The 19333-nt window shown below is 45.1% G+C and overlaps 1 protein-coding gene across 1 annotated transcript in view; it reads right to left on the bottom strand.

Annotated features, from left to right (window-relative positions):
* The window catches only part of EGLN1 (egl-9 family hypoxia inducible factor 1), a 34125-nt gene extending 16865 nt beyond the window's left edge, over positions 1-17260 (bottom strand). The window contains exon 1 of the mRNA XM_064413854.1: positions 15958-17260. Coding sequence (XP_064269924.1) covers positions 15958-16869 — 912 coding nt within the window. The 5' untranslated portion in view covers positions 16870-17260. The remainder of the gene's footprint in view (positions 1-15957) is intronic.
* Between the last annotated feature and the right edge of the window lie 2073 nt (positions 17261-19333).

Here is a 19333-nt window from a genome sequence, read left to right as displayed (position 1 = left end):
TAATGTAGTTGCACTAAAATGTCCAAATCTAGGCCTCAGCTACCACCTCTGGATTTTAACCACAGGAAGATTTACTGTCATAAACAATACACCGAGGAGAATGATTTTAGAACAGATTTTAAGGCTATTTTCAAGGGGACATTCAGCATGCCCAAACCTCACATTATATGCTATACCATTCCTCCTACCGAGTGTCCAGATAACCCTTTGAAATTATTTATGTATTACAGAAAAAGAACCAACTATGCACTGAATAGCAATTAGACATTTACTTATGGACAGATTTAATTTATATTAGCACTGCACAGAAGTCTGACTAAGATTTAAAGCCAAACAGCAACAAGCAGCCTCTAATATGCTTTCAGGCCACCTACAATTTAAATGCAAGAAGTGCTGACTCTGCCCATGCTACTTTTTATGGGCTTTCACACATAAACCATCTCCATCCAAGCTTTTCTTTACAATCCCACCACAGTCCAGTAATTAGGGTCTGTTTCCCAGCTGGCATAAACAACACTTAGAGGTTTTGTTGTTTTAACCAGATCACCCAGTGTATCCAGTTCAAATGCACGCAGGCATTAAACAAATCTACTGGTATTCCAGCTGTCTCAGTTCCCACCAGTCCTTGGGCAAAGCCTTGGGGAACAGCTGAGGCCATGCAGCACTACAGGCTGAACATAAACACCAGGAGCAGGACTGCTGATGTTGGCATGCCAAGTAGGAAAAGTGACTCCCAAACCCACCCCTTCTCTGTATGTCCCAGCAGAGCCAGACGTGTCATTTCAGGTTAAGGAGGCATTCTGCTGCACTGGCTCAGTGGAACTCCTGGAGGAGAGTGGCTCAGGACTGCAATGTATTTGCTCTAAGAGCATGCAGCCTTGTGAGCATGAGAAAGATCTGAATGTACTCAAAACTGACTCCAGGGAGGAAAAAACACCTGAGGAAACTGTCTGTGCTTGTCTGGCTGATACAAAAGCCCCACTGTCTTCTGAAATGCCAATTCAACTGACCATACAGTGAGTTTATGTTCATGACAGCAACATGATCATCTCTAGGTTAGGACCTCCTGCAGAGCTCCTTGGTGCTGCTTCAAGAGGTTTTTTTCCCAGTCTCCCCATCAATCATAACCACTGGCCCAGGAGACCAGCGTGATGGAAAAACACATCACTCTCATGCCTTGGAAAAAATAGAACATGCTGCATTATCAACTATAAATTGGTTAAAACAGACCCATCTGGTTTGTTCCAAGTCTGTTTATACTTGGCATTAGGAAGTTGCTATGAAGAAAACTAATCCAATCACAAAATCTCTTCACCTTTGCCACTATTTCAACAACAAAAATAGTATTTATTAGTATTTATATATATATATATATAATTATTCACCCTTCCTAAAAGGCAAGTAGGCTTCTCCATAGATTAGTCCTTTCCTGTGAACAACTAAAAAGCCTGTTAATGTTAAGTGGCAAGGCTCCTGTCAATCACATTGGTTATGGCTGCCTGTAACTCAACAAGTATTGTGATTAGAAGTCACCTGCTAACCTCGAACTCCAAATTTCCTACTCTAAAAATCGGAAAGTGACAGAATCCAAACTCCACACAAAGTTGTGGTAAGCAAAAAAGCCACGGTGTACAAAACCTGACAGGAACAAGAAAGCTCCTCTTTAACAACTTGTCACTGAGACTTTCACCACCACCCCCCCGCCTCCCACCTCTTCCAAGACATTCAGAAGAACACAGAATCAGGACCTCTCCCCTCAAATGCTCACACGGGAAGTAAAAAATCTCAACATCAGCCGTGTTAGCATGCAGCCAGCACTTACATACTCTTAAACCTTCTTAAAAGCACTGTATTCAGTAAGAAAGAGAAATACACTATTCAACACCCCATCTAGAAAAAAAGGATTTCAAGACAGGACATGTACACCCCCTTTTTGTTTGTGTTTCTGCAGAAAGATATTTATCTGTATGTCCTTTAAAATCCAATCAGCAGAAACCTTCCTGGTAAACCAAAGGACAGCTAGGGCTTTGCAATCTACAGTACTCACTGGGGAGAGATTGCAGGGATTAGCAATAGTAGCCTAGATCAGAGGTGTCACGTCAGAACAAGAGGACTGTTCCACAGCACATATTTATGCAACCTACATGCAAGATCTGAAGAGCTTAAATAAAGCCTGTGCCCAGATTAACACTGTACCAATTAAAGAAAAGAAGAACAAAAAGAGGCATAAGCATAACGTTCGACAAAGTGTTTGCCTCAGTCTGCAAATGACCTGAAAGAACTCATACCCAAGGTATGAACTCATCATAATTCAAGCAACAGCAGTGGAAATTACTGATGGACAATGTACAGTGACATGAAAGGAAGATGAAGAAAGCAGACACCAGAAGGACACAGACAAAAGTCTGCATTATTGAAAGGGGGAAAGTAACACCAGGCATCACAAGAAGGAAGAAACAGAACAGCAGCCAATTCTAAAAATCGTAGATTCCAGATTTCTATACAGTCAACTTCCCCTTCAAGTCAGCAAGCAATGACTTCAGATTTCAGGATTAGCAGAAATAGTCTTTCAGGCAGAGACTGTATTTTGAAATAAATTTTCTACATAATTGTTGAAAATAAACAACACATGTCCTAAAACTCGTATCTAGTATTGCACACTAACACTGGATAGCAGTTTCTAAATAGGAGACTGCACTTCATGAAATTATCTGCGGGCAGCCAACTGATTTACTAATTTCTATGATGTGTAGTAAAGGGCCCTTTGTCTTTATACTGAAGATACTACAGATCCAAAAAAATTTTGTATTCTCTCAAAGTCACACTTGTTTGGAGACGGGCAGCCAAGAAGAGGAAAGGTGATTCTGAAGCCAGAGAAAGGCTGTAGGGAAGAACAGAGGAAGGGGAGGTGTGGGCAAGGACCTGTGGACAGTGGATGCACTTGCCAACCCTGTGCTGCAGCAACAAAGGGAGCAAGCCCCACAGCACAGGTTTTAATTGTGATTGCCCTGCTACTAACCCCATGAAATCAAGCTGCAAGCACTAATGAGTGAGATACCTCAGCAGGCCTGAGCTGTAATTGTTTTTGGGTGTCTTCCAGCCCCTTAATGAAGCACAGCACAAAACATCTTGGACATCGAAGGTTACTCTCAGCACACAGATTTGCAATCAAAGATAAGAAAAAAGCTGCTGCTCCACGCACAACACTGTACTCATATCCATCCACTGTGTGCAGAAGGCTGCTCACATCATCTGTACTCCAGGGAAAATGTTTGCATGGAGTGGCCTTACAAAAAGCTACTTACCTCTCTGAATGCCTGCTCTGCCCGCAAGCCAATTGACCAATTTATCCCCCCACTTGGAGCACACAAAAATCAGTAAAAAGATGTATTTTATTTCCAGGATCAATACAAGCTATATGATATAGCTACCATGAAGACAACTGAGAGTTACTCCAGAAAACAAGAATTTACTTCCTCTACAAAGACAACCCTTAATTAAGGGTTCCCAAACCAAGATAACCATTCCTTAAAAACGAAGGCTAGATGATGAAAAAAAAGTGTAAAAGATTTTTCAAAGGAAAAAAATTCTCTAAGGGACTCCATCTTCCTATCACTAGCAAATTTTGTTCCCTACTGAGTCCCTGAAGAATTCCATCACTCTCTCCAGAAAGCTGTTCCCAAAGGGAAGGGGTGGGGGGTGGGGAGGAAAGCGGGGGGGGATGCATTGGAATTTTTGCTCTTCAAAGGCAAGTTTTCTCTGGGGTTTTAATATGGAGCTATTCTAAGTTGAATTGCAGAACTCTAAGTCTCAATGGTGAGGAAGCATCATTTATTACTAGCTTTGTCTTTCAGTGGGTGTGTTCCTTCAAAGTAGCAGGATGTGAGTGTAAAAGACACAGTAAAAACCAGAAATCTGCAAAATTCAAGTTGCTATATGAGAATTAAACTGAAAATAAAGCTAGTTGATAGTATCTTCAGCTACATTTAATGTCCTGCAGTGGAATATTATTTTCCATGTTTAAAAGGCCCTTTATAAAGCTATAGGATTAAACAGGTAAAAATAATGTATGTTTATCTTATTACTTTTACAATATAATTTTGGCATAGCCTTGGCTCATGAGCGAGCCAACTCCCATTTTCTATTTTCACTAAGGAAAATGACAAAGTCAGGACTCCAGTATAGGAACTCCTGTGTTGTTCTTGAGTCTGTGCCAGGTGTTAGGAGGCCTTCAAGAGTCATTACATGTCATTTTGTCCAAGCTATAGCAGAGATTTAAAGCAAATTTACTCAACCCATTAATTTTAATGCAAACATTGAACATTTTTAAATATAAAGCACTTGAACCATGGATCTTGCTTCCAAGGCATTTTGCAATACTGAAACAGGCAAAGGAAAGACCAATAAAATAGTAAATTCCAGTTACAATTTCACTACAGCAAACTAACTTCCTTTTAGTGAAAAATGTGGTGTTACCAAAAGGATTCACAGAGGGCCTGTACTATTTCTGTATGACCTGGGAAACAGGGGTGAAGGAGCAGAGGGATGGTGCTTACCTGCAATACCTAAATATGCTGCAGTCCCTCCCAGCCCTGGCTGCAGAAAGGCACATGGAGAGGTGTAAAACAATACAAACTGTCTAAACAACAAAATAGGAGGTGAAATTCAGGAAAGCGTCAGGGCAAAGAAATAGTCCTTGGGGAAAGAAAAAAAAAAAAAAAGCTTTCCTATACAGTGACGTCTCAGCAGAGGAAGCAACTAAGCAACTGAAGTGTCATAAATCACTAAATAAGGATAGACAACACAGAATACATCACCCTGCCAGCATACAAAAATCAAGATATATTTGTACATTAAATACTGTGTTTCTGCTTGCCTTACCTTGATCAGCATCACCAGAAAAGCTGCACAGAAGTGTAGCAGGAATAACTAGAATTATGAAACAGTACCCATTGGATAAACACAAAAAAGACTACAATTCTCCAATTTAGGAGGGAAAGCATGTCCATTGAAAAACATGCATGCAAGCAAATGCCAGACTTCTTTTTTAAAAATATGACAAGTAAAACTACTGGGAAGTGAGTTTTCACAATACAGTCTAGGAGACACTGAAATCACCATCAGTGGGTTTTAAACAAAAGGAAGTTCCTTTTCCATCTAATCAAACTGCAGGACTCACTGTTACAGGATGTTGCAGAGGCCAAAAGTACAAATGGCTTTTAAAACAAGATTACAAAAATTAATGGCAAATGTGTCCATCTATCTGCACGTATTACAGGCAGTGGTCTAGATACAAACTCTGTCTCAGAGCTCCTCAATTGCCAGAGGTAAGTGGTAGATGAGAACTTAATTTTATATACACTTTGAAGCTTTAAATACAGAACAATTATTGATTATTTGCAACAACTACATAATAGTATAAACATAGATGGCAAATACTTGTGTGAAACAGACATTTGATAAGGGAGAACTCCCACTGAGCAAACACAAGAAGGCAACCTGCTAGAACCTAAACCAAATTAGCCAGAATGCAAAAAGTGTAAGCTTTGAGCAGGGTGGGTCTTCAGCATCTGAACAATAAGAACAAATGGCTTTAAATGTTAGGGATTTTTAATATTAAGACTGGGTAGTCCTCAAAAATGCTTAGCTTTAACCTGCAATTCATGGCCTAGCATCTAGTTCATACAGAAGGTCACTTCAGATGAACACAACTCCATCTGGCTTCAATTTACCACTAGATATATGGTAGGGATGGCCAAGCTGACACCTCGGGAGAGGCACATGGCTCTTATCTCTCTAACGCAGTCCTTTTGGGGACAGGCCATTGACAGGGTGCCTGCAACTGCTGTACCTGGCAGGGAGCAGCAACTGAGGCAAGCCTCCTCCTCTGCACCCTGCTGGGGCAGCCAGGCTCCCTCAGCACCTGCTCCTCCTCCCTCCCCCTCCACCACAACAGGAAAGGAACACACCACTGCAGAACAAGGTCCCCAGGGGAGCACAGGCAGGATGGAAGCAAGCAGGAGCAGCAAGTTTGTGTGGGGAATACAGATGAAAGAAAATTACTAGAACCTAGATGGAAGAGGTAAGGATCTTAACTTGAGAGCTGCAGGTTTTTTATTTATTCAACAGCCTGGCAAAATACATAAGCCTGACTCTTACCAGTTCAAATGTTCCCTCCCCACACTTCCCTTTTTTAATATGGAGTGGATGGAATTTTTCCTAAGTAAAATAAAACTGAAATGTACAAAAAAGTAATATTTGGCCAGATGTTTGTTACAAATTTTAAAAAAAGTTAAAATATGTGAAATATTAAAAGTAAAAGTACTTTTTGGTAGTTTGTGGCTTTGAAACAGCATTATTTCATTTTTCTGTCTGTCTTGGAAGAAAAGGATAACTATGCCTGCTGCACTATGCCCTCTCAGTACAGTAGTGGACTCAAGATCATATATAAATTCAAAATAATTTTGGAGAGAAAGTATTAATCCCCTCCAGGTAATTTACTTTAATTTCTTAAACATTTGCTTAAATCAGTCTTGTAGAGTGTACGGATGCTTTGTATTAGCAAGCTTTGCTAGGAAAGAACTGTGCTATGAGCATATGCACACATGAACGGCAAAACAGGCAACTTGGGAGAAGAGAGGAAAGAGGCAGCAGCACAGGTTTAGTAAAAGTGACCACCTGGATGACCAAAAGGGATCCAAGGCAGGAATATTTCAAACATTTACATTACTGGCATATTCGACCACAATGACTCTTTAGGGAGCAAATGACACTAGCAGGAAGACAGACTCCTGATAATTTCCTTCAGAAATGCAATAAGCAGGACTTATACTGACACTGCCATTGCTGGAAAAAATATTTTAACAGATTGCAAAATCTGGCTTGTTTTGCATCTTTTCCATTTCAAACTGCAGTACTTTTTTCCATGGGAGTGCTGAGGTTGGCAGTCACCTGTGGAGATTGTGTGGTCCAGCCCACTGCTCAGAGGAGGGTCACCCAGAGCAAGCTGGGTGACCAGTGATCAGGTTTTGAGTATTTCCAAGGATGGAGACTCCACAAACTCTGTAGCAACCTGCTTCTTGGTTCATCACAATGGAAAAAGCATTTATTTCATTTCAATGGAATTTCTTGCATCTCAGTACACCCACTGCCTTGCAACTGAGCACAGCTGCCAAAAGCCTGGCTCCCTCTCCTTCACTCCTCCTGTCAAGTATCCATACACACTGGTATAGTCCCCTCACACCTTCTCCTCTGCCACATAAATAGTCCCAGCTCTCTCAGCATCTCCCTGTATGACCTGAAAGACCAAATCCACTAATATGAACAGCACTAATGCCTGGCTGAAGCGCTGCCATAGAGGGGCTAAAACACACACAAATAAGGTTAAGCCAAACAGAGGTACAATTCAACCAGCATCTATTTCACTGGGCATCATCCAGTGTGCCAGCTGAAAAGGAGTCAGTTTAAGATGCCCTTATCAACTGGCCACAGTCTCCTTTCTCACAGCAGTAAGGCTGCATGCCAGCTGCCCGAACAACAATGCAGCAACCACTGAAACTGGAAGGGCCCAACGCCTTCAGTAGAGAACAGACCACACACTGTTCGAATACAGCAGAAGCTGTTGAGGGATCTTGGCACCCATGGCAAGGTTTAGCTGCTTGAACAGATGCTTGAACAGGACAGAGAGCAGCAACAAGAAAGTTATGTTATTAACCAATGATAAACTACTTTGGAAACCTTACACATGTTGCATCCCTGGACTTTTTCACAGTACAGTGAGCTTAAACATATGAGGATTGCTGCCTCAGTGTTGGGACAAGTTTTTAATCTATAGCAATTTAAATTCCACGTTATCACAACTATCAGGCTAAACTACTATTGAAACTTTTTTGTTTCATTTGACTAGTAACTTCTGTTATAAACTATGTAACTGCAGCCATCTGACCTACTCAAGCAGGAAGATAGCACACCTTGGCATACCAGAAGGGCAGCAAACCACAGCAAGACTATGCCCAGCAGAGAATCCTATAGCCTCTGCCAACTCACCAAGAATTTCTATCAAAGCTATCAACGGAACAAATTGATGTGAATTGATAATACAAGCTCTTCCTGGAAACGGATTTAAAATATCTTCATACAAAAAAGACAAATCAAACAAAACAAACAAAACCCAGGAAAAATAAACCAAACCAAGTAAATACATATAAATCTCTAATGTCTTCAGCCTTTAGTGCATTTTTAAACTTGACGGTCAAGGCAACAATTTCTCTACCCTGCTAGGACCAAAAAAACCCAAAAACCACAATTCCCTCATGCATTCACCTTTGTATCATTTTCAACACCATGCTTGTTTTTGCTGAAACAAAGCAAGGCAGTCTCGGGCTCTGCTCTCACCGCAGCACACTGAGGTGACACAGCAGCATCTCCTCAAAGATGTACATAATTTCTACAACGCAGAATGCCTTCATGATCAAACTATGTGCTCTAAGCCTATATTAATTCGCAAATTTAATCCTTGGGTATTAAATAACCTTTTTCTTTAGGCCCCATTAGTTACCCTACAGGTATGGACTTCACCTCTTTGTCAGAGCACTACACATACACATATTGATAACCACCCTAGCTCCACACACAACCTCTGCCCAGACGTGCAGGCACGCACACTTCTACCCAATTCCTATTTAAAACATCATGTGCTAACAAAAATACTCTCAAGCAGTTTTAAGTTAAATACCAAAGAACAAGAAAGTCTTCAAGTGTAAGCAGCTGTTACGTGCATAAAAGCATTGCTCTATTTTTGCCAGACCCTGCCCTGGAACAGTGAGTGGATTTTGACCTGAAGCTTATGACTGCCACTTACCAGCTAATTCTGGCACAAGCCTGCACTGGAAATATGCCTGACCACCCATCTTAACCAACAACCTTCAGAACCTCAAAGGAGTTTACAAGGATTTCATCAGCACCAAATCACTTTCCCAAAAGGCCTCAAAGACTAGCATTAGTCCTCCTTCTGAAGGGTCTAAGTCAGTCACAAATGCAGAAGACAAAAAGGGTATCATAAATAACGATTATTTTACTCAGTAGTAAATGCAAATTCAAATAACTCTACTGTTCTATTCACTAAAATACTGCTTTCAAAATACTCTTTTCTTAGTGGAGCGTAAAAAACATGCCAATGAATAAAGAACTTGAATTGATATAATCTGAGTATGCCGATTTCCAAAAAACACTGTACAGTCCTTGCATTGTCTGCAGTGACTCCTCCACTGAAAAGTAACAAAATACAGCTGCATAAGAGCCAGGGAGCCCCACGAGTGTCCTACTGAAGAATTCACTAACCAACTCACTCACAACAGTCCCAAAATTAATTTTTGAACTGAAAAAAGTGCTGTCTTTGTACAACAGCTCTCTAAGGAGCCTAAAGAGAAACTATTTAGTCTCCGGATAGGCAAGAAGAAATTTTTGCTTTATATAGAGTATCCGTTTCCCTTTTACAACAAGTTTCCTTTCTGCTGCAGGAGAAAGCCTTCATTTAAATTCCAAGTACATTATGTACATACCTAGAGGCACAAACACATATACTTGCACCCAGTACAGAACAATACAGAAGCAACTAGAAGGCAGCATCCTGTAAAATTCCAATAGCAACCTAACCTGTTCAAGCCAAGAGCCATCAGATATTAATTACAAATCTAATGAACATGGTCAATACCACAGAAGAGAATAACAGGCTGCCAAGTTATTTTTTTCAGGAAATAACTAGCATCCTATTCAGAAATTAAGCACCATTTAGAAAAAAAAGGAAAACATCTCTCAACCAACCAGTCAAGGTTACTGATACAACTAACCCAGAGATCTGAGAACTGCCGTTCAGACAGTCCTATGACTTGGCAGGACACCACTTGCAAAGAATTTCAGTCCAAGAGGCCACAGGGAAGGGAAGACAGCTCTTCCTCTCAAGCTGTACAGCTATGATGAGAAGCATCCCACTTGATTCTTAGGCAGTATTAAATGAAACCATTCTGTGCAGAAGAGACAGCATAGAACATCAAAGTAGCAACATGGTCAAAAAATCTTTGCTATCACTTACAGGAAAAAATTAATTTTCCACAGGGTACCAAAATCACTGATGAGCACAAACTACAATGCCACAGGTTCCTTATCCCCAGAACAGTAACAACTAAAATACATGAACTCTAGTTACAGTCAAAAATGGCTTGGAAAAACAAGAAGAACAAGCGCTGGAGCTGGCACAAGGGGATCAGGCTGAGCAGGAACCTTCCTTAGCAGCAGCAAACAGAAGCAAGCTGCAGCACACTGTTCATGGCAGACAACACCAATCCAGCTCTCTCTTGAAACAGAGGTCAAGAACATATTTGATGCTAATAAAACTCTAGAAAAGGGATAGGAACAGCCAATCAGCTTAAGAGCAGGTTGTTTTTGAAGCTGGGAGTGTGGGGAAAATCAGTTTTAATTTGGAGAAAATACATGTTTCCACTGTACATGTAATATGGGATCACCTGGTGGGTAGACGAGCAAAGTTTCTGTATAAAATTGTTGTAAGAAAGATTCTTGGAGGACAGAAGTATGTGCTTCTGATGACAAGAACCAAGTCTCACACTGAACACAAAAGAGCAAAAAGATAAAAGTTAAGGAAAACAAATACATAGCTAGCAAAAATTTCTTAAACTATGCTTGAATTTTCAAGGGCAAATTTTGGGAGAATCAGACTCAAGTGCTAAACTAAGGCTGTAGTTTGGCAAACACTTTAAACTGGCATAAATTTGCATTGCTGCTGAAAGAAAGTCTCACCATCTGCCAGTCCCCTGTGCCAGCACAAACATCCGAACACTGAACCAGGAGCACTTCTTTTGCCAGTTTATTTTTCAGATGGATCAGTTCCCCAAACCAGTTCACAGGATGGCCATGTAAATACTTCTGCTGGCAAAGACGAGTGACTACTTGTCCAGAGCTGCCAGCCCAAAATGTTCATTGAACTACAGCCTAATACATAAGGGTGTGGAGAAGTTTTAGCAGTCACAGGTGGTGCTCCCCACCCTTGGACACACTATACTTATACCACACTTCAAAGTTGTCATCACCACACACCTGCCCCTCAGAAACCAGCACATCTCTAATTTTCTCTAGTAGGAGAACCCATCAGAATCTCAGCAATGCTAAAGTTGGCTGTAAGCAAAAGTATTTTCTGGATGTTGCTGAGCTTCTCCATTAAAAGATCATTTGCAGGAGAAATCCCAGTCACTCTTCTGATCCTTCACCTGGGACCCAAAAGGCCATATGGAACAAAAAATGAAAACTATAGTCATCACATGTCACGGCTCTACTCCAACAGGGATTTAAGAATGGTGTGTGGGCTGCTGTGGATCCATGGACCACCACACTCATCTACAAGAAAACAACATCACCAACAGAAGTGCTGCTGTCAGGGAAACAACCAAGGACAAGCATTGGTCATATTCTGTATCAAGGTCAAGCAACACAAGTGAGTACTGGGAGACTGAGAGAGACCTATCCACACTTTCCCACAACTCAGTGGCAAATTCAAAGCCATACATGAGGTCATTCACAAGGAACCAATTAGATCAGTAAGTTTTCCACCAAGAAATAAATTCAAGGTGTGATAGTGAAACGATCTCCAGAGTGATACAGGATGATCAATGTAATCACACATGCCACAAGCAAATTGAAGGAAAGCCCCCCACCTTACAGACATTCCTAAGTCCACATCTCCAGTCACAGTTCTTGGGTCCTTCAACCAGAGCAGGACTTACCCAAGCTGCACACCTGCCCCTGTGATCACTTTCCGTTCTTCTACCACAGTTTTGGCATCATCATCATTTTCCAGTACCTGCTTGGTTGCCAAGTTCTTATTCCTTCTTATTTTTCATTTGTCTTCTTACTGCCACACATGCTTACATTTATATTTTGTACAATATATAGTGGAAAGAACTCCTATAAATCTTACTTTTCCTTGGTAACATTAATCCAACATGTTTGTAGAAAAGCTGCAACATAAATGAGTGGCAAGAACAGAGAGCCTCTTCTGTCAAGTTTATAAAAAGGCTAACAGCAGTGTACAAGAAATCCACTCACTCTTGGAGAATTATTTTTTAAAGAAGCATTACTAACTTTGAAAGAATCTAATTTAATAAGGCACAATAAACTAGTCTGAATCCAGAGTCCTCTAGGTCTTCAGAAAACTCCAGGATCTCCAGAGTAAGAGATAAGCAATTGCCAGAAAAAGCAGAAAAGCAAGTTTACACAATATGTAACAAATCAATTTTTAAAGCTACAGGTAGCTGAGAAGCAGTGGATGTCACTAGCATACTAGCAGAGAGGAGAATATTAAAATACAGCAATTTGTCAGGATTGGTCTCCTGACAGGTTTCTAGAAGTAGGAATTAAGGAAAAACTAAAGGGATGCAAGAGGGCCTGTCAAACTGTCTATTTTAATGTCCTTCCAACAAAAGGTGGACGGTAGGATTTAGGAAATGGCTGACATGGTGAGCAGAAAGAGGAATAGCTGATGGATCAGATGTCTGGTTATATGGTGATTATTAGGAACCCAGTCCATAACTGGGAAGTCACAGTATTACTCCAGGACCAGTAAATGATGTAAGCTTCAGAGTCCACAATATGGGAAGGAGAAAGCTAGCAAAAAAATCATAAACCTCCTGCCACCCTTAACCCCTTCTTCATGCTCCATATAGGGAAGGAGGAAAAACCATCTCATCTGGGTGAGATTCAGAATGATTTCTTTTCCTGATTTTGATGAGCAGGCTTTTACCTCCACTAGTCACATAAGAACAGGACAGGCAAGAAACAGAAACACATGCATGTGCAAATGTGGCAACTGATAAGACAAAGGAAAAAAAAAAGAGAATTTATGAAAATATGAAATAAGTAAAAACTAGAAAATAACAGGAAGTAGGAGAAAGACACCAGAGCTCAAATATGCAAGTATGTGCCACTGTCTGCTAAAGAAAAGAAGGAAGCAGAGTCTGGAAAGAAAGAGAACAAAAGCAAAGAATGCAGTAAGTCAGGACTTCCAAGATCAGTAAATAGTTAGCCACTCTCTTATACTTGCTGCTGTCTCCACACACCTCAAAGGTACTTGACTAGTTTATAACTAGTGCTGTACAGGTATGTTACAGGCTGGAGAGTAATTTGCTGACACTCAGGACTAGGTAGAACCACATCAGTTTAAGTAGATCAGTTCTAGGTGGCCCAGGTAACCTAGAGAAAACACTTATCAGAGACTTTAAAATATAAAATCTCAGGTCACAATCAACATTTTACCTTATTTCATGTTCTTTGCCTTAGTGGACTGGCCCTGGTGAATGTAAATGTTTAAATGAGATCCTATTAACACAACATAGCTTTTTCCCTCACAGACAGATTTACAAGCCAAGAGATTCAGGGTATATACACCTCAGATCAATTTCTTCTTGCTTTTTCATACACAGCTTCTAGACAGCTGAAGTGCATTTCAACAGACACTTGCCACAGAAGCGGTGGAAAGTTCAATGCCAACACCACCAATGAGTTACAAGTTATATGGTTACAATACAAGTTGTTTGAAGTGATACTCTGGTATCATCTGCTTCTGTTTATTCATCTCTGAGGTAAATCTTTGAGAGTGAATGACAGTTTTCATTCTGCTTTTGCTGGCATTTTAGAGAACTGAGCTTCCCTGCACACTAAAAGCGCTGACTTTTGCAGGGAAATAAGCAAGGGAAAGTGAGAAGACAAAGAATGCATTTCTGTGCCACCAAGGAGTAAAGTATTGTGCTTTTACTGATCTGATCCCTGCACCTGTTCTGATTCCCCAAACAGAGGGATTTCAAAAACCAAGTAGGAACATAAAATACAGTGGTCCAGGAATTACAGGTGTGATTCAGGATTACAACTCCAAAAGCCTTGGCACCTATTCTTTACATAAGTGTACCACTGCATATAAAAACAGAAGCAGTATTCTGTTTTGCTGCATAAAACTGAAATCCAGCAAAACCACTTATATTTTTAGAGTGCAAATTTGGAGCCTTAAAGAGCTTTAAGACTGCCTGAAAGATAGAGATTTCTTGGCTTAGAAAAGTCCTGTAAGAATCTGTGAAGACTCTACACCATGTTCCCATTGAAATGTTTTAGCACAGTACTGGTTCAACTGAAGAAATGCAAAGACAGCATTACAAGAAAAAAAAAATCACACCCTCTTTTCTTTATCACGGGAGTTTCCCGTGCCCTGAACAAATCCAGGGCTGTTTTTTGCTGTCCAGTTTCTCCCTTCCTCCCTCCCTCCCGCAGCTTCCTACCAGCTGAGATTCTGCAGCTGCAGCAACAACAGTCCATCTGTGACAGTGCAACCACCTCGGCAGGATGACTCCTACCACTTCATTGGCTTCCTTATGCTTTAACAGAGGTAGCAAAGTCTGAAGGGGTTTCACCCCTCTTCTTTTTTTTTATTAAACTGAAAAGATACTGATGAATATTCATTACTAGTTCTCTACCAAGGGCATGAATTTCATTGAAAGGACTGGAAGGGAATCGCAAATTAGGCTAATACAATGAGAGATTTTGACTCAGTTCTCTGGTCTCGAAATAGAGCTAAAGAGTAAGATTTTTGCGGAAAAGTGACCTAATGAGAGTAAAATAAAAACTCTGCCCAAAGCCGCCCTGCTCCATGGCTGTCATTCCACTGCCTGCCACAAAACCATTTGCCAGAGTGCCTTACTGTAACTCACGGATTTATTGTGCCACCGGGGTACTCACGCACTGATGCGGGTCCCCTGATCACACTGTTAAGTCCTGCACCTGGCAGGCCACATCCTGAGCCAAGGTTTACCAAAATCCGGCATATTCATGCGAGCCTACAAACGCTATGCACAAGTGGTTCCACGCTCTTCAGCCAGCGCCGCTGCCGGGACACCTCGCAGCCAGCCCCCTGCTTCCCGCAGCCCCTCAGAGCACTGTTACATCGTTTTTTGGGAGACCACGAAAGAACTCCCATTTCAGTGCTCATCACCTAGCTGATAAGCTTCCAGGTCAAGGGGTTTTTAATAAAACGCAAGCATATAAACAAGATCACCTTTTTTACCTGCAAACAAACCCTTTTGCACCTTCTCGGCAGAGAGCAATCTCCAGGCTGCCCGCTGGACAACAACCCGCCCGTCCAGGCTGCGGCCCAGGCAGTCACAGAATTGTGAGGGCTGGAAACGACCTCTGGAGATCATCCAGTCCAACCTCCCTGCCCAGGCAGGGTCACCTCCAGCAGGTGACACAGGAAGGCGTCCAGGTGGGTTTTGAATGCTTCCAGATAGAAACTTCACGACTTCCCTGGGCAGCCTGTTCCAGTGCTCTGCCACCCTCAATGTAAGCAAGTTTTTCCTCTTGTTGAGGTGGAACTTCTTGTGCTTTAGTTTATGGCCACTGCTACTTGTCCTGTCACTGAGTAACACTGAAGAGTCCGGCACCGTCTTTTTAACATCTACCTCTAAGATATTTACATACATTAATGAGATCCCTTCTATCCTCTTTTCACTAGACTAAAAGGGCTCAGCTCCCGCAATCTCTCTTCATGACAGACATGCTCCAAACCCCTAACCATTTTTGTGACCCTCTAGAGAAAGTCCGGAGCTTCTTTCTCATACTGAGGAGCCCAGAACTGGACACGACTCCAAGTATGAGTTGGCTCCGGGAGCGGCAGCGGGCGCACATGCAGAGCACAGCCCCGCACAGGCACCCGCACGGACAGACACACAGACAGCCGGACGGACGTGCGCACACGCACGCAGCCCCGCAGACAGCCGCACACGTGCGCGCACACACGCCCGCACCGGGGAAGCGCCGGCTCCGCGGCCCCGCTCCCGCCCCAACCCCCCCGGCAGCAGGAGCAGGGGGAGGCCGGGCACCGGGGGTCCCAGCTCCCTTCTCACTCACTTTCGTCCTGCCGTTGATTTTGTAGTTTCCCAGCTTTCCATTACAGTGTCGGATGAGATCGTCCATGCTATTCATGAGGAGCCGAATGGTCTGGCAGCCCGGCTCCTTGCCCTCCACCCAGGTGATCTTGTCGCCGCGAATGTCCTTGGAGGAGTCGCTCTTCTGGCTGACGAGCTGCCCGTCGGTGAAGCGGCCGGTGTGGTGGAGGGCTCGCACCTCTTCGGCGACCAGCCCGCCCAGCTCCTTGCCGAGGAAGTCGTCCACCACGCAGATGCCGTGCTTGTTCATGCAGGGCACGATGTACTCCAGCGCCAGCCGCTGCGGCACCAGCGACTTGGTCTGCCCGTTGGGGCGCAGCGCGGCCCCACCGGGTCCCGCCTGCACTCCGCCCGGGTACAGGTTCGACTTGTCCCGGTACAGCAGCACCGCCTCCCCGGAGGGCGACGGGGACTGGGCCGCGGCCGAGGCCTCCGCCTCACCGCCGGCAGCGGCGGCGGCGACGTGATTGTTGGTCAGCGGGGCGGCCTCGGCGGGGGCCTCCGGGGACGGCGGCGCCGCGCCCTTGCCGACCCCCGCCCGGCTGCCGCTGCCCGCCGCGGCCCCGCCGTGGGCGCGGGGCGGCGGGGGATGCCCGCCGTGGGGCTCGGTAGCGCCCCCTGCCGCGCCAGCTGCCGCAGCGCCGCCGCCGCGGCAGATCAGCTTGTGCTTCTTCCAGTCCTGGCGCTGGTGCTCCTTGCTGCAGTAGAAGGAGCTGCGGCAGCGCCCGCACCGCAGCAGGTTCTCCATCTTCCCGCACAGCTCGCAGTACTGCCGGTCCCGCTCGCTGCTGCTGCTGCTGTTGTTGTTGTTGCTGCTGCTGCCGCTCTCGCCCTGGCCGCCCTGACCGGCGCCTCCGCCGCTGTCATTCGCCATGGCGCTGGTGGTGCCGCCGCAGCCCCGCTCCGCCGGGTCGTGTTATGTAAGGAGGCGGGCGGGAGCGGCGCTAACGCGGGCCCCCGCCCGGCCGCGCGGGGAGGGAGCGCTTACTGCATCATGGCCGCCCGGCTCCGGCTCCGCCGCGGCCCCCGCCGCCCTCCGCCTCCGCCGGCCCGCGGCCTCCTCCGGCGCGCGGGGGCCCGCGCCGCCCTCCCGGCGCCGCTAACGCTGCTTTAGCGCCGCCTCATCGCCGCCCCACCGGCGGCGGAACGGCCGAGGGGGAGCGGAATGGCGCGGTGCGGGGCTGCCTTCCGCTCCCCGCCGGCCTCTCTGCCCGGTGCAGCACGGGCCGGCGCGGCCGCCGCCTCTACCCACCGCGCCTCCGCCGGGGCGAGGAGGAGGAGGCGCCACACCAGAGGCCCGCCGTGCACGTACGCCACTTCCAGCCCGCCAGCGCCGCCGGCGCGTCAGGAGGGCGGGGCCGGGCGGGCGGGGCCGGCTCGGAGCCGGCTGCGTCCTCCGCGCCGCTGCGCGAGGGGCTGAGAGGCTCCGCTACGGTCGTGGGCGCACGGACGGGCCGCGGCCCGGAGCGGGGCGGCCGCGGCGCTCTCGTGGGGATGGCGTCCTTCCCCCGCAGTGACGAGTGCGGCCTTCCCGGCAGGGACAGCGGGGAAATTGCTGGGAGGTGTCTGGGCTGCCGGGACCTCCCGTCGTCGCTGGGCAGGTCGCTAATGTGAGGGTGGCCGTGACCCCGGTAGCGACCTGCCCCGCTGCCCCGTGGGGTGTGGGCCTGCCGCAGGTGAGGCGGGGGCACCGAGGAGCGGCGGGGACGTGGAAGCTGGGCACTGTGGCTTGAAGGACAGGCAGGGCGGCGGCGGCGGCACCTGGCTACAGTGCAGGGCCAGGTTTTGTCACTCCTGTAGGTCCCAAAATACTCCCGCCGGATAGCCGGTAGAGCGGGAGAGGTATGTGCTGTCTCCTTCATAAATAACACGTGGCTTGTGTCCCGCCTAACGGAGTGGTAGTGAAGGCTGGAGCCAGGCTGATTAAGAAATGAAAAAGCAAAAGCAGGAAGAAGGAGCCAGTTGATGCAGCTGCCAAAACTTGGCGATGCCAGCAGTTGGGGCCTGTGCAGAGATGAACGTGGCAAAGTCCCTGACAGGCAAAAGGAAGCTCGTTTGGCAGAGCAGTGCTGGTGGAGGGACAAAGGTCTCAGCTCAGTCACGTCTGTTGTCAAAAGCCACATGGACTCCTCTGAGGTGATGTTTAAGCTTCCACTGATCCAATTAACTGTGGCTTTGCTTGCTTGTGGAGTTTCCTGCAGCACAGCCCAATACGGTGGTCGGTGCTTCAGAGCCGTGTGTTGAGGCAGGGCAGTGATTCCTCCTGGGTTGGATGCTCTCCTGCCTGTCTTCTCAGAGAACTGTTTGGTGAACAGACAGCAAATAGCTGCTCCATGGGCTGGGCTGGTGAGACACGATGCATTCCGCTGGTCTGCACTGCCTGTAAGTTAAGCAAATCCATTCTAAGGCCCAAGAAGTGTAAAATACATGACCCAATATACAGATCTTGAGGTAGAAAGGTAAAATGAGCCCAGAGGCTGCCATGGGACTTCACATGACATTGGATAAGTGATTTTTTTCTCTGCTACTGTAGAAGAGGAATACTAATGCTTTTGCTTCTCACAGGCTTTTGTGAGCTTTAGCAACAATATACCTGTATTATAGTGACATGACTTTATGTATGCAATTAAATTGGTTTAGTTCTTATCTCTCATATAGACCTGGATTTAGGATTGATTGGCATAGTAATAGGACTTGTTAGGCACTGAATGTACTATATGAAGAATGCAGGAGACACAAAGTGTACCAAGGCTATAAGTGCCTTGTGGTACATACATGAAAAATGAGAGGGAAAACCAGGGTGAATTATTAGAAAGGCAAAAGGAGTACTGAGAGGACAAGGTCATGAAAGCCCAGTGGATAAAATTTCAAGGTGAATATGACTAGTGAGCTCCAAGGGAAAATGAAATACAACAGCAACCACCAAAGGAAAAAAGAAGAAGGTGGCAAATGAACCGGAAAAGATGGAAACTAAAAACAAAATTCCAAATTAGTAATTTCTTTGTGGTAAGGGCAGAGGAAAGTGGATTAAAGTCAAGTTTTAAATCCAGTGCATGAAGTGAACAGATTTTTAACGTATGTGTAATGAGAGTTTTTCCTTCAACTATAGGTATATGAGGTATGTAAAAAATAATAGGTTTAGGCATTCCTCTAGCATGCTTTAAGATGAGATTAATTCAGCTGATTTCCTTGGACTTGCAGCATTGTTAAACTGGGCTAAATGAGAAGAGAGCCAAGGCTATTATTTTCAAAAACTTGAGAAATGCAAACAATGGTATTCTGCCAGATAGAAACTGAAGAGTTAAAGATCTTTTGTATTTGTTGTGTACTCCTTCAGC

This window comes from Passer domesticus, chromosome 3 (assembly GCF_036417665.1).
Source record: "Passer domesticus isolate bPasDom1 chromosome 3, bPasDom1.hap1, whole genome shotgun sequence".
In the NCBI taxonomy this organism is placed as follows: Eukaryota; Metazoa; Chordata; class Aves; order Passeriformes; family Passeridae; genus Passer; species Passer domesticus.
Note: the sequence above shows the minus strand (reverse complement) of the source record. Positions and strands in the feature narration are given on the sequence as shown.